The sequence below is a fragment of the Ambystoma mexicanum genome, chromosome 14 (genome assembly GCF_040938575.1).
Source record: "Ambystoma mexicanum isolate Mex_15411 chromosome 14, UKY_AmexF1_1, whole genome shotgun sequence".
NCBI classification, from domain to species: Eukaryota; Metazoa; Chordata; class Amphibia; order Caudata; family Ambystomatidae; genus Ambystoma; species Ambystoma mexicanum.
Genome location: NC_090940.1, coordinates 380,861,530 through 380,884,494, shown reverse-complemented (window position 1 = coordinate 380,884,494; position 22,965 = coordinate 380,861,530). Strand labels below are relative to the sequence as shown.

The 22,965-nt window shown below is 46.4% G+C and overlaps 1 protein-coding gene across 3 annotated transcripts in view; it reads right to left on the bottom strand.

Moving 5' to 3' along the window:
• Nucleotides 1-22,965, bottom strand: part of GEMIN2 (gem nuclear organelle associated protein 2) — a 704,794-nt gene that overhangs the window by 578,599 nt on the left and 103,230 nt on the right. For all 3 annotated transcript variants that reach the window (XM_069637505.1, XM_069637504.1, XM_069637503.1), the window contains exon 3: nt 10,703-10,792. In XM_069637505.1, the coding sequence (XP_069493606.1) occupies nt 10,703-10,792 (90 nt within the window). The remainder of the gene's footprint in view (nt 1-10,702; nt 10,793-22,965) is intronic.

Here is a 22,965-nt window from a genome sequence, read left to right as displayed (position 1 = left end):
TGTGTGGCTAGGAGGGCTACCACCAGGTCGATCTATACATTGAAGATCACTGGAGAGAGGATGGAACCCTGCGGGACTCCACAGGTGACGGGTAGCATTGGTGATCTAGAGGAGCCCATCTGAACGAACTGCTGGCGGTTGGCGAGGTAGGACTTGAACCCTCATAGGACAAGGTTGCCGTTAGGCAGAATTATATGCAGTACCCTTTGGGAACACCGCACACAATTAAGACTACAAGTGACAGTACAAATTCACCTTTGGTGCAAACCTGTACTACACAGTTAAAGTGGTAGCGAGGGCTGAGCAGCCAGACTTCTCAAGAGTAAGTGAGCAGAATCAGATAGTTACACAAAGGACAGCAATTACTATGATTCAGGCAAACACTGACTCAAGGTTTTCAAGTAAAAGAATATACATTTATTTCACTCTTCAGTTGTATAACATTACACTATTATAAGCAGTTTAAAAATCACACTCTTAATACACCACACCACTTCCCTTAAATTCCAGACAAGTTAAGCTCACAAAATGAAGTGGGAGCAAAATAGCACTCCAGCAATTTAAAAGGGAGGGAAAGACAAAGTGAATAGAAATTAAATCACACCAACAGGTAAGTACTCAGGGAAATTGAATAACCAGGTTACCCATCGTAGTGACCACCTTACTCCTAGTCCATAGTCCCCTTTCCTCCATACTTATGGGACATTCCTCCATCCTGTGGGACGGGACCGGAGCGCTTTGTAAAAGCATCCAAAAACATAAAAAAATGTTAGTCCTTCCTCTCTTTCTACACGGGGGCCGGCACGCGGCCGTAACCCCGCCCATCTCGGCTCCGCCCCGCGCATCACCCATCAGTCCTTTTCTATCGCCAGGTCAAAGACTATTTAGCGATAACAGAGGAACCTTATTAGAGGGGACGGCGGGCGTGCGTATGGAGGAAAGGGGACTAGGAGTAAGGTGGTCACTACGGTGAGTAACCCGATTATACTCCTACACCCCGTCCCCTTTCCTCCATACTTACGGGAGATTCCCAAACACTCTTTACAGGAACTATGGGTGAATGGAAAAACCCCCTTACTGAAACAGTTTCTTCAGCAGAGCCTGACCAAACTGAACATCAGCCCTTGAACTCGGGTCTAGACAATAATGCCTACAAAAAGCCGATGGGGAGGCCCAAGTAGCCACCTTTGCGATTGTCTGCCAGGGGACATATTTCTGAAAAGGCAACTGCGGCTGCCTTGCCCTGCACCAGGTGTGCATGAATACCTTTAGGAGGCTTCAGCCCTTGAACAATGTAATACTCCGTAATGCAGGCAAGCGATTCATCGGGAGATGGTCGCCTTAGAGGCCCTGCTTACCTTGTGGATTACCAAAGGTGACAAACAGTTGAGAAGAGCCCCTAAAATCGGAAGTTCAAAATAGAACTTAAGAGCCCTTCTAACATCCAGACAGTGTAAAACCCTTTCCGCCTCTGAAGCGGGGTTCGGGAAAAAGACCAGCAGGGAAATTGACTGGTTTAGATGGAACTCAGAAACCACCTTCGGCAAGAAAGCAGGGTTTGTCCGTAGGACAACCTTATCCTTGTGAAAAGCCAAGAAGGGATGCTCCACCAACAAAGCTTGGAGCTCACTCACACGCCTTGCCGAAGTGACAGCCACCAAAAAGGACACCTTCCATGACAGGTGCTTTAGGTACACCGTGGCCATTGGTTCGAAAGGCTTACAAAACAACGCCGTCAGGACCACATTTAGATCCCACGCCGGGTGCGGACTACGAATCGGGGGATGAAGGCGTGTCAAGCCTGCAAAATGTCTCTTAACCACTGGAATAGACAGAGAGTAAGAACATTGGTCCGTAAACAGGTAGGCGGAAACCGCCGAAAGAGAAGTTCTACATGACAGAACGTGAACTCCCGACTCTGCTAAGTAGGATACAAAGGACAGTACCGTGTCAATTGTAGCCCGCCTTGGGTCCATCTGCTTGTTTAAACACCAATGACAGAACCTAAGCCATTTGCTTCTGTACAGGGACGTCAAAGGTTTTCTGGCTGCCTGGATAATGCGCAAGTTATCCGCAGACAGGCAAAGATGTTCCAACGACCTGAACTCAGGCACCATGCCGCCAAGCAGAGTGATTGAGGGGAGGGGTGCCACAGTTGTTGTTCCCCCTGGTGAAGAAGATCGGGGGCCACCGGTAGCCTGTTCGGCGGATACACTGACAGGTGTTGAAGTTCTGAGAACCAAAACTTGGCCGGCTACCACGGGGCTATAAGCAGAAGAGAACAGTTCACCAATTTCTTAAATTTGCAAATCGTCTGATGAACTAGAAGAGGCGGGACGGCGTAAGCCCTCATATTGTGCTAAGGATTCCAAGAGCATACCCCAGAGAGGAGGCTCCCAGTCAGTTTCTGGAGGCATACAGAGGAAGCTTCTCGTTTGCCACCGAAGCGAAGAGGTCCACTTCCGGAGTGCCCCAGCGCAGGAAAATCCATGAGAGGACCTCCGCCTTCAGTTCCCACTCGTAGCTGACTACAGTCCGCCGACTGAGGGCATCTGCCGTGACATTCAGCTGGCCCGGAATGTGTACTGCAAGTAGCCAGACACCATGCTGAACCGCCCACTCCCAAATCTGGATGGACAGCTCCACGAGAGGGGGAGACTTGGTGCCCCCTTGCTTGTTGATGTAAAACAGACATCACATTGTCCGTGCAAATCTGGACCACCTTGTTGGCTATGATCGGTCTGAACGCCTTGAGCGCTAGGAAGATTGCCAGGAGCTCCAGATTTATGTGGAGGAGCTTGTCCTGAGGCGACCAAAGATCTGAGACCTGAAGAAGATCCAACGTCGCACCCGACCCCAGATGGGAGGAGTCTGTCGTGACCGTTACCATCGGAGCTGGGTCCTGAAACCCCACCCCCACTGGCAGATTGCTGAGAGACGACCACCAGTCCAGGTCCGCTCTCATGGAAGCCGGCATCGTTATCAACTTGGAGTCCGGATCCACAGCCTGAAGCCAAGAGCTCTGAAGAGCCATCTGAATCCCCTCATCTTGAAGCGAGCAAGAGGAAGCGCCAAAACGCACAAGGCCATGAGGCCCAGAAATCTTTGAACCACCAGGCCGACATGCTCTCCGACTGCACAAACATCTGACACATGGCCAACAGATCCGCCATTCTGTCCCCGGTCAGGTATACTCTGCAGTCGATCGTGTTCCAGCGAAAACCCAGGAAGATCAAGTCCTGAGAACCCGTCATGGAAGATTTCTGCCAGTTCACTGACAGCCCAAGGTGGAACAGGAGCTGGAGGAGAGACTGAAGATTGGATTGAAGGCAGCTTTCAGCGGGCAAGGGCTGCGTAAGAGCCAGTCGTCCAACTATGCATACACATGGATACCCTGCAGACGAAGATAGGCCGCGATCACCGACATCATCTTCGTAAAGACACGTGGTGCTGAACTTAGGCCAAAAGGAATCACTCGAAACTGAAAATGCTCCTCTCCCACAGAGAAACTGAGATATCTCCGGTGTGAACCCCAGATCAGGATATGCATGTAGGCATCCTGAAGATCCACCACACTGAGCCAGTCGCCCATCTGCAGGGAAGACCGTATCTGGCCGGGCGTGATCATCTTGAATTGCGCTTGGGGTAGGAAAAGATTGAACTGGGAAAGGTCTAGGATGGTGCCCTCCCCTCGCTCCCCCAAGAGGAACGGGTTCCACAGCTCTGAGGTCTAGCAGTTTCTGCACCTCAGCCTTTAGGGAGGGCGGTCTCGACTGCTGGAAAGGAGCGTTGAAGGGTGGGGTAGGGGTAAGCGGAAGCCCGTCCGAGCGACTGACAAAACCCACCTGTTCTCAGTAATGGTCTGCCACGCCTCCCAATGAGACGCAATGCGTCCTCCCAACGGGGTCTCGTGCGAGCAAGGAGAACCTTCATTTGGCTGGCTTTTCAGTGGTGTTACCACCTGAACCTGAGGAGACGGCTGAGGAGCGGGAGAAAAACAGAGTCCGTTGCTGTCTCCGGCGGTTATTACCCGAAGGAGTATCCACTCTGCAGGATTTCTGGTCTAGGAAGACCCTGAAACCAGAGGAGGGCCGGCTTTGCGACAGCGGTCTCTGGGTCCTAAAAGGGGTTTCAACCAGGACTGACAAAGACTTAGCTGTCTGGGTGCTGTCCTTCATTTGGTGAGCCCCACATCCGTTGTGGAATGGAAAAGCTCCTTACCGTCAAATGGCAGGTCCAACACCTTGTCCTGCACCTCCTTCCAGAACTTGGTGGCATGCAACCACGCCTGTCGAGAGGTGTCAACACCCAGCAAAAGGCACCGAGCCGACGTGTCGACGTGATGAGCCGCGGCCTCAAGCAGATCCTGGGCCAAGACTCTGGCATCAGATAAACCCACCTTAAAGTCTTCCAGCTTCTCGACCGGAATGAACTCCTCGAACTCCGACAGACCTTTCCACATCTTCGTATTTACCCCCGCTAACACCAGTTCCGTATTAGCCTGCCGGAGCTGCAAGGCCGAGTTAGCGAAAATCTTCCTCCCAAGGGAGTCCAGGAGTTTGTCCTCTTTCCCCAGAACCTGAGTCGCCGTCGTAGAAGAGGATGCTGCAGGCCTGGACTGATAAGTGGCCGCGGCCACCACTGTGGAGGAGGGGGGCGGACAAGAAGACAGGGCCACCTCTTCCGAAGAATGCGGCCTGTATCGCGGGTCAGTTTTCTTATTGACGAAAAGTCTAGAGTTTTACTTTTCCCAGACCCTGCGGACCTCGGTCAAAACATCCTTCTGCAAGAACAGGCCGGTACGCTCCAAAGGAGACAAGGTGAACGCCCCGAAAGCACACCCTCCTGCGGAGCGGGTGCCTCGGGCACTGGAACATCCAATATGCACATCATGTCCAGTACCCGGTCATGAAAAGCTCTAATAGAGCGGGGCTGGTCTTTGCTGTCCTAATCGCCCTGCACATCATCTGACAGGTCAGGATCCTGCTGACACGTGTCAGGCACCGCCTTGTCCACGGGGGAAAATGGGGGCAAGGGTGGAAGGGTCGGGGGAGGCACCGTAGGCAAGGGCGGTGCTGGCTGAACCACTGGTGGAACGGGTGGAGCCGGAGGCAGGCATATCTCCCTAAAAAGACCCTTGAAATACTCTCTCATGGGGTCAGTACGCATGAGCGTCTGAAATTTACCGAAAAAAGCGTCCTCCGGAGACAGTTTTGCGGGAGAAGGCCTCTCATGAGGAGGATAATTCCAGGGACGGAGAGGGGAGGTTTGCCACACCGGCCCATCCCCCGAAGTGTCCTCAAAAATCAAAGGTGCCGAATCCACAGGCAACGAGACATTGTGCGGAAGGGGCATCCGGGCGTTCCAATCGTAAACTGAACGAAACGGATGCGCACAAGGAATTTTATGTTCACCCGCGGAACCAACTCCTACACCTGAGGCGGATGGCGTAGTTGTAGGGGAAGCGCCCAAAATGGCCGCCGTGGTCGTGGCGGGAACAGCCGCCATTTTGCCATCACCTGAGGGGAACTGCGGCACATTTGGAAGTGAGGCTGGGGTCCCCGTCGGTGGGTCAGGGGTCTTAATTTTATCCTTTACATAAGGAACCTCGGGCAAGCCGGTACTTTGAGGCCTGGAATGTTTCTGCGACATACCAATAGCCAAACTAAACTTCACAGGAAGGACCTCGGCACTGCCGGTAAAGGAAGAACTTTCACTCCTTGCCCCCAAAACAGTTCTGGTGTCGCCACAAGAGCGGGAACGGTGAGAAACAACTTTCACCGATAAGGCCTTGCCAGGCCTCTCAGAAAAGTTGGTCACTTTAGCCTCTGCACGAGGGACCTCGGACCCAGGTCCAGTAACAGCCTTACTAGCGCAGGCCTCGAACATCCGTTCGGTGACACCAAGCGCAGCAAAGGCCTTGGGGCGCACCGCAGTGCGTTTGAGGGAAGCCGATAACGAGGCCTCAGAGCGGGCTACGGTACCCCACAACTCAGTAGAACAGGGTCTACAAGCAGCCCCCACAGGAGGGGCCTCGGAGAGTGCTCCGGTATCCCTAGGCCCCTTACGGAGACCCCCAGAGAAAAACACTGGTGCAATTATTAGGCCCAAAAGGCACCTCGGGGAAATCCCCGGTGACAGCGCGATCAACGCTCCTGCCGGCTCAGGAAGAGCCCAGAAAGGTATCTCCCGGCCGGGGTGCTCTGAAAAGTAAAGAACTTACCGGGCGTTTTTTCTTTTCGTCGATGAACGCCTGAAAATTCGAACGAGGAGTACGTCAAATCACCTCCTCCTGCCGCTCCAACCGACATTGAAGTGCCCGGACCGAAAGGGAGTCACAATAAAAACAGGAGTCCCAACGGTGATCCGGACCCAAACACTCCAGGCAAAGAGGATGGAGATCCGCCCTCGCGAAGCATCGGTGACAGGATGAACAATCTGGGAAGTCTAGTTTGAAAGACAGACTAGTACACGATCGCTACCGAGAGCCAAAGAGGCGGAAAAAAGGGAAGCTCTTCCGAGGATGCAAGCATGTCCAGTCCCGAACGAGCGGAGAAAGGGACTGATGGGCGATGCGGAGCCGAGATGGGCGGGTTTACGGCTGCGTTCCGGGCCCCGCGCAGAAAGAGAGGAAGGACTAACAAAATTACATTTTTGGATGCTTTTACAAAGCACTCCGGTCCCGTCCCACAGGACGGAGGAATGTCTCATAAGTATGGAGGAAAGGGGACGGGACGTAGGAGTACAAGAGGAACTATAGTGATAGAATCAGGTAGAAAAGGCTTAGGGCCAAAGTCAATGGGTCAAAAGCCTTTTGCTCAAGATCACAGTTCAGGGTAGTTCGCAGTAAAATTTGTGTCACGGATTCCGGACGAGGTTGGTTGACAGAAAAGTTAGTTCAAAGAGAAGAGAAGAGAAGGACAAGCCCTCGGATTGGAGAAAGATTTCAAGCACTTTCACCGCGGCTGAACGAAACAAACAACCAGATTTGCACAGTACCTTAAAACAGAGAGAAGCTGTAGCTGAGGCAGATGTTCCTGGTAGTTCCTGCGGGCTCACGGTTCCTGAAGCGACTGTCAGACTGACAAGAATTAGGAAGACTGGAGGGTCTGACTTTCCTGGCTATCCGGCCCACTGTAGCTCTGTACAGCAAACTCGACCAGAGGAGGGGTCTTGGCTTGCAGTTTGGGCGAACTGGTTGGTTCCAGCAGCTCAAGGGAAGAAGTTTCCTGTAGAATCTTCTCTGTTGTCAGATTCTGAAGATTCAGACCTGCAGCAGGGCTTCACCGGGAGGTTCAGTCGTTGCAGGGATCCTCTTCCATCAGCTCCTATTTGGATCTTTCATTCCAGTGGCGACTCTGCCTTTTCTGTCCCAGAGACCTGCTTTTTATGCAGTTTTCCCCCATTCATACTCCTTGGCTGTCAATCACACAGCAGGGTGGCTGTCCTGGCAAGGACATTCCCCTCAGCCAATCAAACAGGGGTGCGACTTGGGTTACCAAGGGAACCCATGGCAGGGGTCCGAAGATCATCCCTCCCTCACATGCTGCCTACCCAGACTTTCAGGCACCTTAAGGAGGGCTTCTGTGCAGAAGCCCGTGAAAAGATGGCGAACAAAGGAATCATCCCCGGTTTGGCGTGCAGAGTAAAACAGGAGAAAGACATTTACAAAAAGAAATGGCAAATAAACCCAGCCGGGGCCAGAATAAAATGTATTTGGTCAAGCTGGTTTATGTTCGAGGCCAATATAATAGTTTAAAACAATACCATGGTTATATAAGATAACCGCGGTAGAAACGTTAGGGTAGTTACCACTGCCACCGGCCAAGTCTTGATGTAAAGGGAGCAAAACAATGCTCCAAGAGACACAGACAAAAAGGAAGAGTTAACCCTTTGCAATACTCCATGTAAGATGGGGTGTACTGGGTCTGTGGTTTAAAGTGACTAAAATAAAGTTAATGACAACTTTACCTTTTCTGGGGGACAGTAGTCAGCCCCAGAAAATGGAGTAAGTGGGAAGTCTCAAAGACAACTCTGTCACTGCACTGAAGGTGCTGTGTAACATGACAAATATGAGGCCATGGAGTATGTGAAGCTCCAGTACCCAAGATCACACAATAAGTGAAAACACACACAGCAAAACACATGTGAGAGTGGGAAAAAGGCTCACACTCTTACTAGGTGAAAAAAATAAACCCTAGAAATCCAGAAAAGCTGCTGAGGGACTCATTAGGGAAGGGAAATCAGCAATTTATGAGAATTCTCCCTAACAGTCGCTGATCCCCATTCTCCGATGAAGGGTGTCGTGAGCGCCCGGTGGCCTACGGTGTCGAAAGCGGCCGAGAGGTTGAGAAGATCCAGGAGGCAGGGGTAGCCATCATCAAGGATGTTGAGGGTGCCGACCACACGTATGGTTGCTGTCTGTGCTGCATCTGGGTCTGAACCCAGATTGGCAGATTTGGAGGAGATTGTTGGTGTCGATGTGTTGCAGCAGTTGCACGGCTACCTCTTTATCAATGATCTTACCTAGGAATGGAAGATGAGTGACAGGGCGATAGTTCCCTAGGGACTACAATTCCCATGACCCGTTACCATTGACTGTACTGGATATGGATGATGGACGTTGTAGTCCAACACATCTAGAGAGCCAAAGGTTGCATACCCTTGTTCTATTGGATGGACTCAGAAGACAACAGGAAACTCACCAGCCAACATAGGATTCACCAAGGAAGCCACACCCTTAAGATTGGAACCAGAGAAAAACAGGTTGTGAAGCCCAACCTCAGATTTCAGTGCTCACTGGTGGAACCATCGTGGAGTTTGAAGCTACAGAGACAAGACCACAACTCCAATACGGGGGCCTGCCCTTTTGAACTCTTGGTACACAAAGCCATGACCCGGCACACCTTGCAAACAGGTTTACATGAGGAACTGGTTGTCCAATGTGGGTCCCGCATATCAGAGGGCCAGCTACTGATTACCACAGGGGTACCATAGGCTCCCTGCTCACAAACCCAATGTTAGTCAAGGTAAAGACCAAAAAGGTCTGATTGGGATCGGATTGTGGCAGATAGGGGAGAGGTCTCACTTCAGGTTTGTGACACCAGCAATGGAAGGGGGAAAGAGTAACGACAGGGGATCGGCGAGGAAGGAAGGGAGCAAACGGTAGCAGTAAAGAGATGAGTACAGTTCTGTGAAATAACGGCAGGAAGGCTTACCAGGAGCTGGTAGAGCAAGTGTCAGCCCAAGAGTCAATTAGATGTTTAACAGAGTGAAAAAGGACGATACCCTCTAGCATAACCTGGGGGTTAAAAAGGGGCACCCAAATTCCTAGCAGGGGGTAAAGTAGAAGTATCCTGAGATCCAACTGTTCCTGTAGAGTCTGACACCTGACCATATCAAGCAACCTATGGGTTTCAGGTTGTGGGTGCCCAGTACCAGAAGGTCCAGGAGAACCAATGCTGCATCTTGATTATTGCTGTAGCAGCTTAGAAAGAAGTGCTTGGGAGCATTGTAAAATCCAGAGACTAATGACTCAAGTACCCACAAGACAACCCTGACCTTGGAAGAGGGGGACAGAAAGAAGATACAGGACACCAAAAGAAGTAGACGGCCAACTAGAAAACCTAGCAGTTTGTTATTTTGAGCCAACCCCAGCCACTGTTTCTTTTGTAGCCTTTTCTTTAGTCTCTTTCCAAGGGAGGCCCCCAAGCCGTACTCCTAACCCTTGCCTTACTTAAAGACAAGAAAGAAAATGAATTAGCCCATAATTGGTTTTGCATGGTCTGCTGAACCCTCAGCTGTTAGAGGGAATATGGATTTGGATGCAATAGATTCCACAAAAAAGGGTGATTTCCCTTGACGATTTGAAGGGTGGGATTCATCAGCCATGGACTGGACAAATGTGATTTATCTACTCAGGTCGAAAGAACTAGTCTTAGCTTAAAAATAAAAAATAATTGGTATATGTGCCAAGTTACTAGAGACTAGGTTGCAAAAGAAGACACATTGGTCATCATTTTCTCAGAGAATAACTGAAGGTGTTTCTAAAAAATAAAATAAATATGTAAAAGGTGCTACGCCTGTCTTGACACAGCCATTCATACTCTGAAGCATGCTAGTCTTTTTTAAAGGCAGAGCAGGGCTACGGAACAAGAGTTCCTTTTCTGCCTCCCTTTTCTGCTTCGCCTTCAAATAACCTTTGGTTTTAAGCCAGCATGATATTTTCATGCTGGTGCAAAACCAGTGAACTCCTATGGGATCCACCTGCTTTTCAGACCAGCAAAAGGCAGGCAGATTACAAAAGGAATCAATTGTAAACGTAAATGTCAGGCAGCCTTTACTCATTTTGCACTGCAAAGCAAAAGCAAAAAACAGCTCCGTTTTCTTTTGAGTTAACCATCTAGTAGATACTATTGGACTCCCCGTGAACTAGGTTATGCCCTAACACAAACATTATCACTATGAAATGGATTGATTCTGCATGATCAGGTATGTATATTGTTTTATTTTGTTAGTAGTTGCTGTTACAACTTATTTCTCAAGGGTTAAGAGTCTGTGAGCAAACAAATTCAAGCATTCATCACGTATTTGTAATGACGTTTGTTTTGGTTAATGGACAGTAGATGGTAGTGACCTGCACACATAAGAACGGTCATACATCAAATTCAAATATCAAAACGAAAAAAAGCATGTAATTCACCTGACGAACAGCTGAAAAGTGGGCCACTTGCTGTTGCTGCCATTTTAAACTTGGACAATATCCTTCAGGAGCTGGCTGGCATCCAGAGAGCTACAATACATAAGTTACAATCAGAGCGCATTAACCACGTTTAAAGTCATTAGCTCCCTGTAAAAATCCCCTATGTAGCATTACAATTTAGTAGCGTTAAATGTTCTAAGATATTTGTCATTAAGAGGAGTCATCACTGAAATCAAATTTCATCATCCAAGACTACCACCTCCTCCCATGAACACAGTTAAAATAGACCCTTATGTGTTTCCATTTTAAATCAAAGTGGCAGAGCAATAAAACAATATGAAATCATTTGGAGTAGCATCCTGACAGATCCAATGTTCCACTAAGAAAAAAGATTGAAATGATTACATCAATTACAACGTGCTTAAATTGTACCAAGTTCATTGATAGCAAAATACAAAAAGTTGAAATACTTTAAAATCAAGATAACAGATCTCCGGTACAATTAAATGTTCACTGCACAAAGGATTAACAATATCTTTTTTTTATTTATTTCATAGTTCAACCATATCAGGCTTTGAAGACAGATCATATTTCCATTATTTCACACTTTACAACAAACATGTTTCACTGACGGTATCCATTAGTGAAAAGAATACATGTGATGTTTTCAAGTTTGTGACCGTTGGATCCGCGGGTAGCGGATGAGATTAATAAAGCAAAGCCACACAATAAAGCACAGAAGCCTATTCTGTATAGTTGCACCTTCTTTATTCATTGAGCGCAGACTGGCGATTTTAGGCGCCAACCCTGCATACCAATATGGGGTTGGCTACGACCTTACCCAAACAGTGAAATGGGACAGGCGATCGCCGGTCCCTACACTGCGAGCATGGGCATAAACAGGATATTACATCTCCCCCTTGCTTAACAGAACGTTTGTACATTTAACCCATTTCCTCAATCCATCTTGAGGGTCGGCAAATTGTCCTTCTTGATTGGCTTCGCATTGGAGGGGTGCTGAAGCATTAGGACACATGTAGAAGTCATTTAATTCATAATAGATCATTCACAATGAACAAAACGTTAAGTTTGCATCTCATGCTGAAGTTAGATTTGGTTGTGCTAAATTCTAGCTCCCCAGATTTGGCTCCTGTGTACTGTATGATGCCTGATACCCCACAAGTTTGTGTTAGTTCCTGCTCAACATATTTTTATTTCTAACCGTGTAACAGAACATTATATATAGAAAATATATCCTACGCGGATGCTACTAATTCTTAAACAAGGTACTGTGGCACGGTCAGCAACCTGCCCCTTCACAGGAGGGAATGGGAACTCCTCAGCCTGGGGTGGGAGGACCAACAGGGAGGAATACAAAGCCAGTCCTACTCCAGAAGGGTATAGTGGCAGTTGAGAGGGCACCATTTCCTATCCCCTCCCACAAAAAGCCAGTCTATAAATGTGCAGTACTAATTTGCATTATCCATGTCTCTTAACAAAAGTGCTCGCCAAGTTCTTTTTTGCAGCTATGCCAAAGAAACCATAATCCCGAAAGGAAACCACCTGCAACACATCAGCGCCCCACACAATCCAATACCAGACCTCAGCCGGGGAGAGAGCAACAGGAAAAGAGCCAGAGCTCCGACACACCTGCCTGGAGTCCCACGCGATCAGTGTTCAGATGCCACTGGCAAAGAGAACAAACCGACAAGGAACCAAAGCACCTACACAGCTACTTCAGACGCTGCACAGCGACCCCCAGCCCTAGTATGCACAGTAACTGAACCGCTACAGCTGCCCTAGACCACCAAATACTTAAAATAGAGCCCCAATGAATCAGAAGAATTGGACAAACTTGAGAGGAAACCGAGCCATGGTACCCTCATACGAACTCTGACACTTTGCAGTGCAGACTGCCTTTTTTGCAGTACGGTGGTCTGGCAAGAAGAAAGGGGGAGAGTCTTAACCCGCTCTTTGAGACCTTAGTTACTTCTGATGCCCCCACCCCGGTCGAGGAATACAGAGCCAGAGTGGCCAGGACAAGATGAGTAACCAGAGGAGGAGAAGAGACATAAAAGAAAGCCCCGGGAAACAAAAGTTGTGGGTTGTTTGGGTGAGGTCAAAGGAAGCGGAGGTGGCAGACCAAGAGACTAGCCGGAGGCAGAAGAGTGGAGAGGAACAGTAGAGCAGGTGGGGTATTGGTTAGTGAGTACAAGTTAGCACAAGTGGTACTGCATGGCAAGTGTACATGAAAGACTAGCAAGGGGGATTAGTAGAAGGAGAGAAAGTGAAATGAATGGGAGTGAAAGAGTGGTGTCTGAGAACAAGGAGGAGTTGTAGTAGGCAGGTAGGGAGGTGCGGAGGAGGGAGTAGTAGTGCAGGAGGGTAGGGTAGAGTATGTGGGAGGAGAAGTAGTGCAGGAGGGTAGGGTAGAGTATGTGGGAGTATTAACATCGGAGGGACAAAGGAGGAATGCAGGGAGTAGGAGGAGTGAAGGTGGGAGGAGTTGGGAGCAGGAGAGTATAGCTTAGAGAGAGTGAGAGGAATGACAGGGCACAATATGTAGGCAATAGAGATGGGCAGTGTGTCTGAAGGCACATCTGCCATTCCTCTAGTAGGCACTAACCAACTGATAGTGGAGAGAGACTGACTAGGAAGTCCCTGATGGATTGATAGAGTAAGGTGGTATCACAACTGCCTTTTGGTCACACTAGACCTTCGGGCCCTATACACGTCAGATCAGACATTATTTGGCAATAAAGACCATAGAATATACGTACAACACTTTGCATCCTATTACCATCATCGGAACAAGCTGATCAAAATGCTAGAGGCGACCCTGCAGCACAATACATTAATCTTTTATGACAAATTCTACCAACAAGTACAGGGAGTGTTTATGGGTACCAAATATGCGCGAGCATTGGTGAATCTCTTCATGGGACTGTGAGGAAACTGTGGAGTACACAAACTGGAATTATCAGAAGCAGACGGTACTCTGGGTTAGATATATAGATATACTGCTAATCTAGAATGGAAGCGTAATGCAACTACAGCAGTTCATAAATGGACTTAATATCAATACCTTTGGAATTTCATTCACTGCAACCTATGAGGACAGATTAATTTCTTGGACCTGAAGATCTATGCATCAGAGAACAGACTACTAACTCGAACATTTAAGAAACCAACGGAAGTTAATTCAACATATTTGCTACAAGCTGTCATCACAACTTAGTAATACGAAACATACCTGCTGATGAATACATAACGGCAAAAAGAAACTGAGCACCAAATGATCTTTGAAAAGGAATGTGACTTAACAGACAGATTCTGTCAGAGAGGCTATAAGAGGCTGCAATAAGAAAATCGAAATCAGTTGACAGAAAAGAAACACTGATACAAAAAGAAAAGAACAAGGACGCAGTAGACCTAAAAATCAAATGCATCACCAAATACTGACAGAATCATTATGAGATACGGAAGATTCTGAAAATAAAATGGCATCTATTTCTTTTGGACAAGGAGCTGGCAAAACACTTAGATGACAGACCGACAGTCATTTTCAAACGAGCCGAGATACTCTAAAATAAAAAGTAGTCCATAGTTTTTATAGAGTGCATTTACAGAAAGAACGAGTTCATTGCTGAACACAAAGACAAGGTTTCCACAGCTGTGGTATATGTACAAGGTCTAAGTTTGCCCATGCAAATATAAATCAATCAGTTTGTTGATTCAAGTGGAACGAAGATACACATCAAGGACTTTTTTTTAACTGTAAAACACCATATGTGGTTAATGCACCAATGTGTATGTGTAAAACAATATATATTTATAGCACCATAAGACCACTAAGAATAAGGATAAGGGACCATATGTCGTCTATCAATAAATAGTCAGGACCCCAGGTTACCCCGGGCCGCACATTGGCACAAAGAGCTTCAGATGCATGATAAACATGAAATGAGATTCACAGGCCTCAGAAAATCACTACTAATGTAAAGCAACGCATGAGTATCAGAGTACTAGAATATGAAGGAGAAATTAATTTTGGAATTGATATTCCTTTTGGTACAAGAGTTACTAAAAAACGAAATCCTAAAGCTTAAAGGATTTAACTATAAAGATGTACTCCTTTTTTGAGTCAGTAACACTGGCTCACATTGTGGTATTGGCTACCAAAGAATAAATAAACTTTGATTCTCAGTAGTCATTAAAACATGTGGTTCAACTGAACATGAAACAATGAACACGAAAGAGGAATACGACCAATGGAACCATGAAACAATTAGTCAGGGCTACATACAGGCTCTATGGTATCTAAATAAAGGAATTACTGATTACTTTAGAGAACAGTGAGTAACAATTAACGATGGGCTGATTACATAGCAGTCCGGGCTATAGACAGGCTCCATGGCATATAAAGTAAGGAATTACTGATTACTTCAGAGAACAGGAAGCAACTAATAACGATGGGCAGGTCACAGCCCATGCGCATGGAAAAAAAGATGGCGGCCGCGTTTAACAAGACGGAAGGCAGTCACAGGCGAAAGGGGATTAACCACGCTAAACCAGGCAAGTGACTTGGGGTCTCAAACTATGTAAGTGGGAGGCAGTGCTTGTATTACTTGAACAGAGAACATCGGAAACAATCACCGGTGAGTCACATTTTTCCGTTTAAGATTTTAGAATGGGATTGTAAACATTATGAAAGTTAACAGGGAAGGTGAATGAAAAACAGAACTTTGTAACAACCAATCATGGTCACAAGGTATTTAGGCGAATATTAAGCAACTCTGACTAATGTAAAGCCAATGGAAACTATCAAAAAATAAATTTGAAGTTTCAAATATGAAAGACTTTAAAGGGGGGCAAAGATGGTAATTGGACAGGCAATAAGGCTGGTGTTTACCAAAATGATATTTACATTATAGAAAGAAGGAATTTATTGACCCATGATTGGAAAACGGCACAGAAGAATTGATCAAGCAAATACGACACATAAAAGAGGCACTGGGGTGAGTGAAAATTACCAATTGATATATGTGTTCAATGAAATAATCTGTGAAATATCCAACAAGTGACAAATACTAACTTAACAATTGACGTGCATTTCTAGTTTTACTTTTACCTGTGAATCCTACCTTATGCCAACCCCCACTTTCTCTCTCCAACACACACATACACTTAATGTTTGTAAAGGAATTAATTTATGTCTGGTTTTAATAAAGGACATAGGCCGAAAAACGTGTTAACCGAAGAACGAATTTCAATAAAACGTGCTTGGCGCAATCAATGAAGTACTACACAACTTGTTTCTATTCATATCCAAGAAGGAGGGGGTATATCCTTCCAGGTAACTTTGATAGCGACAAGCTTCTTACAATTCAGCAGTCCAAGCCGCTGAGTGACTCTCCATAATACCACAACCTTTTTTATTAAGTTGATAGAAAAGGCAACTGCCTTCAGGCCAGCACAACCAGCTATCTAGAAAATTGCCAATAGCGCTCAATATTCTCCATCTACTTGAGTTTTTTACAAAAATATTTTTTGTTGAAAAAATATCAATATTTTGTTTTCTTTTTGGGGGGTTCCCCCAATCCTTACTTCCCCCATTAATGCAATTTAATTCCCGACCCCCCTACATAGCCCCCCCTATGTTTTTCTGTTTTTTTTTTTTTAAAGAAAAATGATTCGGCAAAAAAAACATCAAAATAATTACTGGTGAAAAATGTACGTTGTAGCGTACAAAGGAGGCCTAAACGCTCTCTGGTGCCTATGCATTCATGGTTAATTTTGTGTGTTAAACTGAATGCACAGTTCTGCTCAATTATGCAATTTTAAGTTCAAAACACCTAAATAATTCTTGTTTAGCATGTATAAACTATAATAAACAGCTAAAAATGGTTATCACAATTTTCAGCTTTTTCAGCTAGAAAGCAATTTCTAAATGTATTTATTTATTGTGCGACACAGTTAATAAACTTTACACGCATGATTACTACTTTAAAAGATCAGTACATAAATGACCACACAAAATTAGACCTTTAAAATATGAAAACAAAACATTTCATAAAAAATATTCTTTAAACATTATATTACTGCATCTCTCTTAAAATTCTATGCCAAAACCACTCCAAAGAAACAATTCTGGGCAGTAGGCAAATCTTGCAAACTATTCACACTGGATCTGCGATAACAACGCGCAATCTAGACAAAGATACTTTAATGTTTCCACCTTCTCATTGCAGTAACGGCATAGCTTCTCTGTTTTTTATGAGATCTGACACCAGATACAATCTCTCGTTAAATAAACATTTAAATTTCAATCTCATAATACTGTCACTAAAAACACGGGAGGGGTGATTAGCCAAATATGGTGCAATTTCATTATAAGCTTTGGTGTCCAAAGTAAAATTATCATAAACCTGTATAAATCATCAATAGCTCTCTCTATTTAGCATCCAGCCTATCGACCATGCTTTTTTTCTTTGTGACCCCAAGGCTCAAACATAATTCCTCAGCTAAGGAATTAATTCCCAACAATATTGAATCACATTTCACTTTCCATTAGTAAAACTTAACACCGATTCTGTTTTAGAACAACATGTAATTTGCCAAACAAGCTACGCCCGAGGAGGCGACAAAATATGCTCATAAATCTGTAAAAGTCACCAATCTGCAACGAGGGGTCAGAAATGAGAGGCGGACACAAACTGGTCATATTCTCAACTTAGTCATTTTATTAACAGAAAGGGGTTTGGATAAAGGCCTAACATTCCCTAACCTAAGGAAAGTGTTCCTTTCTATGAAAATAAAACTAAAGCAGACTGAACTTATCTCCAAACTAAATTTGACCCTCACACTAACATACACAATAAAAAAGTGCAAGGTAGATGTTTCCAACTTCAGTTAAACAAAAATGTGCAAAACAAAAACTTAAACATGTAACTTCAACCCAACAATCCTGGTGTCAAGTGGTTGGTCCCCTTCCCCTTGATTTTTCAGGAAAATTATTCACAATGTTCCTTTTCAACAACCTGTTGTGCAGTATACGTTCTCTCTCTACACTCCTTACTTTGTGGTCTCCTGTAGTAATGATCATTAACACTCAGTCCTTATTTAGTATTTTGAATACAGCCTGGACACCATAAGTTCATTACCCCCCCACCCCCTCCAGTAATTTCATCAATGAATTCATGAGTTTCAGGTTCTAGCACGAAGGACGGGCACACCCGCTGGGCAGCTGCTTGGATCCGGTAATAGTGCCACAATTTCAATAAGTCTTTGCCCAGTTTGGATTAAAACTCTTCAACCGACACAAATCTGCCACTAGGAAACAAGTCTGATCATCCGGTGTTCTTCCACCCACCCCTCCCCCCTCAGACCCAGCGTATTCACTTATCAAACTTTGGAGGCATACCTGGGTAATTCCAAAGCAGGACCAGCCTATTATATAGAACTGTCAGCGCCAGCCACTGATATATTCTGGCCCACGCATTCACCGTTGTGCGCACCGGATAAAAGGAACACGAATCAACATGCCAGTCACAAAGTATCACCGATTTGAAGTTAAATGGAGCCACTCAATTCCTCTCTAATGCACGGCCTCCCCAACAGAATTATACCAGTATCCGGCAAACTGTGCTTGCGCCACCAAGTAATAGCATTCAAATCACGTGTGGCCAGCCCCCTTTGCGCATACGGCTCAACCAGCTGTTCCCAGATAATCCTAGCCACCCCACCTCCCCATACATTCCAAGGTCAGTGACCGTAATCTTGTAAAAAAAAAAAAAAAAAAAATTTAAAAAAAGAAATCTCCCTCCCAGGCCATATCAGAACATTGCATGAATAATACAGTACCTTGAGAAGCACCATCATTTTAAGTAACAACAGTCTGCCATACAATGAGAAGGGGAGCTTAGACCACACCTTAGGTTTGGCCCGAGTAAATGCAGATATCCTGCGTGGTTATCGGAATACAGAGATTTCGGCTACCTGGAGACCACTATGCCAAGATATTTAAGTTGCACAGGGACCCATTTGAACCCCATTAGATTTGACGGCGCCATCGTAGCCTCTGTAAACCAGAATAGCTAAGTCTTTGATATATTGATTTTATACCCTGAATTTATCATAAACTCATGCAGTTTCCATCATGGGCCCAGGTTAGCCTCTAGGCCCCCAACATAAAGAAGAGTGTCATCTGCATACAACGGGATGACTTGCGGGGGGCCCAGATATACAAATACCTCTGTGCCCATGTAATGTTCTGATCCACACATCAAGGGGTTCAATGGTGTGGGCAAAACGCATTGGGGAAGGTGGACACCCCTGCAGAGAATCCCTCCCTAGCTTATGCGATATATTGTGATTAGTGCGGACCTTAGCTGCCGAACACAAATAGAGCAAGTGCACACAGTTAATAAAGTACTGCCCAAATCGGTAATCAGGAACTGGAAGAGAAACTTAAATGACTGAGTCAAAAGCTTTCTCAGCATCCAGGGAGGCAACTGCCGCCCTGGCCTGCTGATTAATATGGGACATGATACAGAACAGCTGCCTGAGGTTCTATGCAGTGGATCGGACGGGAATAAACTTGGACTGGTCAGGGTGCACAAGATGTGTCATGCATGGAAGTAGTCGGGAGGAGAGTACCTTAGCAAATATTTTCACATCGACATCGTTAGGAAAGATTCGCATTTATGTGAAGTTTTCCCTCCAGTTGTGTACCCCCTAAATTTGTGCTGCTGTTTAAACACCATAGTCTGACTTTGCCAGTGAAGCACAGCCTTAAGCTGCACTCCACTGGGCTTTCGCTCACTTTGTTATGGGGACACTGACATGCCCCTAAAGGCAGCCAGTACTAGGAGACTTTATTTCCCTTAGTCCTTTGCAAATGTTGCAATGTTTCCGCAACATGTTACAAGTGCACAATGTTCCTTACAGTACAGCGCACTTGGGTCTTCCTTTAATTTCCAAAGGCCCTAGACTCCCACAAAGGATTTTTTTTTAGAAGTGCAGATGTGCCTTGGACAGTGCTTGTGGCAGCTTATCTTTTCGCATATTTTTAACCCTTTCTTGCCATGCAAACCGCGCTTACCGCGTTTGGCATAGGAAGGTGGCCTGGCTCCAAAATGACCATGCCACAAGGTTCTTTGTCCATCTTGCCCCTTCGCCTTCCCCAGGTCGAGCCGGGTCAGTCCTCATTTGGGCATGCATTCTCTCGCAAAACGCCAAGCTTTCGCGGGTTTCTGCATGCCTTGTGTGTGCTTCCAGGATGTGGGTTGGACTGTCTAGTTCCAATACACATCCTGGGTGCCAGAGAGTCTGGTCTGCTGTGAATGACTGGGACCACCGTGGTCCGTGATTGGTGTACATCTGGTGTGCCTTTATGTGAGCAGATCTCCCAGTGGGTCCTCTTCGTTTTGGTGCGAAGGAGATTCTGGATAAGCGAAGGCCCCAAACACCCACACCAGGTTGATCTCTTGAGTTCTCACTGGACCTAGGATAGGATCCAAGTATCCTGAAGCTAGGAAGCCGAGTCGAGGAACCATTGGTGACCCGCTGGAAGGTTTGGCACCCTGAGCCCGCTGTTGTCCCGCTGGATCCCTCTGCATCTGTTCGAACTAGAAGGTCTGCGAAGATGCTTCGACCCATTGGAATAGTGGGACCAACTATTCTCGGCACTTTCATCAAACCCTGCAAGTAAGCCTTCTTGGAAGTGCCCCTGGGCCAACCAGTGGGGTGCTCAGCTTTCGCAGGAGCTTTGCTGCGACACTGCCGCCGTTTCGAGGTGACCCTTTAAACTTGGTACATCGTAAGCTCTGTGTTCACGGCACTCTCACACCGAATTTTGTACACTTGGCATTCCCAGGTCTGGAATAAAGAGAGCGCCCGAACCGAAGTACATGCGGATACCGGGTCGCCCAGCCGTGGTGACAAACTTCGCAGGTGCCTTGCTGCTGTGCCCCTCTGAGCCCTGAAGCTTGCTACAGTGAAACTGGCCTGATCCATCCACCAGGAGCGGAGAAATCGCCACTGTCCCGCCAGGGAATAGTTGCTGTAACTTTGCCGCTGAAAAGCCGCACAACTGCCGCATTTGAACCTGCAAGCGAGGTAGACTCAACTGCCGAAGTTTGGTCCGGAGTGCGCCAGGGGTCGGCGAGTACCTGCAACCCTTCCAGTGGCCCCTAGCGCATCCATCCACTTTTATGCACGTGTGTGCCCTGAGGGCCACTCTTCTTTCCACAGATAGCCTGTGCTATTGAACCATTCCCAACTCCTGGACCTGTTCTGTCCTTTTGGTCAGACCCTACACGAATAGTGGGAACCTGTTCTTCATTGCCTTGGCCACCTTCCTGAGCTGCTACAGCCGCTGCAAGAGACCCTGTTTTCGCCCTTCTGCACTATCGCGTGCACCAGCATTTGAAAGAACATTGATCGCTAGGCTCCTCTCTTGATAGGGACTGGACTGCCTCTTAGTTAGGGTTTACTTTATGAAGAACTGCCTAAAGACTATTTGCACTGCCTGCTTCCTTCCCTTTTAGGTTATTGACCCATTCTGTGCTTTTATCTCTTAGGCCTCTTGGTCTTGTATATATGTATTATAGTAGTGTTGGTTTGATGTTTTACTATTGATAATTGCTGTGTGTTGAATTTCAGAGGTCTTCAGTAAATGTACTTCTATTTTTAATATAGATCCACCTGTCTGGGAGTGATTTGTAGTGTCCTTTACTCTGTGTGCTCATTGAGGTCTTTCAGTCACCCTCACCCCTCCTTAGATCTAGTCTTGACTGCGGCCAATGCTAACTTGATTGATCTGGCTTGTCCAGAAGAGTCAGCCTGTTCCAAGAAACTAGGCTGGCCTTCTGAACCTCTGCCCACAAAGTCAGAGTTCAGAAATCCATCTCAACAGACATTAAGGACAAGGGCCTATAAGAGCCCACATCCGCCAGGCGGCTTAACAGGTTTTAATAGTACAGAAATCAAGGCCTCTCAAAGGGAGCACGGCAAATCCCGACGACTCCTCCCACACCTGCAAGAGTCTAGGCGCCAACGTCTGCCTAAACTCCTTATTCAATTCCACCACTAGCCTGTCTGATCCCGGTGCCTTACCCGAAGCCATGGCTTCACCAATTTCCTCCACTGTAATTGGACCATCAAAGGCTAGATCAATATCCCCTGGTATTCCTCCATGGCAACAGCAATGCATGCATCTATGTTCGCATCCAACGTAGCAGAATAGTCCCTAAACACCCTGTTGACCCCATCATCGGTTAAAACCAAATCTCCAGATGTGTCACAGCCACCGGTGATGGCCTGTAGTTCCTGCTCCACTCTGAACACCCGTGTCAACATCCTGCCAGGTCTCTCCGCTTCCACATACGCTTTCAGGGGTTTAGTCATATATCTAATTTCTTTGTCAACAAGATCTTGGAATTTCAATTGATTTCCTTTAATCACCGCTATGAGCAACCTATCCTTAGTCAATCCGTTTCTGCTTTTAAGCTGTCTCAGGTGTCGCTCATACCTCCCCTAGTGCAATCCTAATCAACTTACGAGCACCTACTGAAGTCAATATCAATTCACCCTGTATCCATACCTTAAATGTTTCCCATACCGTGGAACACCGGGACACACAGCCCATATAGATTCTGAAAAAGCCATCAATCTTATTCTGCAAGGTGGCAGGCAGTCCGGCACAGAGAACGGGGCCGATGCTATAAGTATGGATCAATAGACTACACCACCAGGGAATAGTCCGACATTGTACGCAGTAAAATGTTGCAGCTTCGTACCTTAGGTACCATAACAGTGGACAGCAGCCAATAATCTATTCCGGGCATCATGTCATGTAGGGTGGAATAATAGGTATATTCTCTAGCCTTTGGATGAAGGCAGTGCCAGACATCAACCAAATGGTGCATAATATGAAGAAGTGCCAACACAGTGGCGGACCCTGCACGGGGGCCATGGAGGATCTGTCGAGCGCATCATTAAGAATGCTATTAAAGTCTCTGCCCCAAATAGGGGGATATCAACTGCTTGTACAATTATCTCAAATATAGCATTATAGAAGACAAGGTCCTCGATATTAGGGCCATAGGCATTAACAAGGCTGTACAACTTGGCCCACACAATCACATATCGGCACAGTGGATCAATCACACTACTCACTGCCTGAAATGGGATGGAACGATGCACCAGGGTAAGCATGCCCCTAGCCTAAGAGGAGTAGTTCGTATAGTATCTTTGTTTAC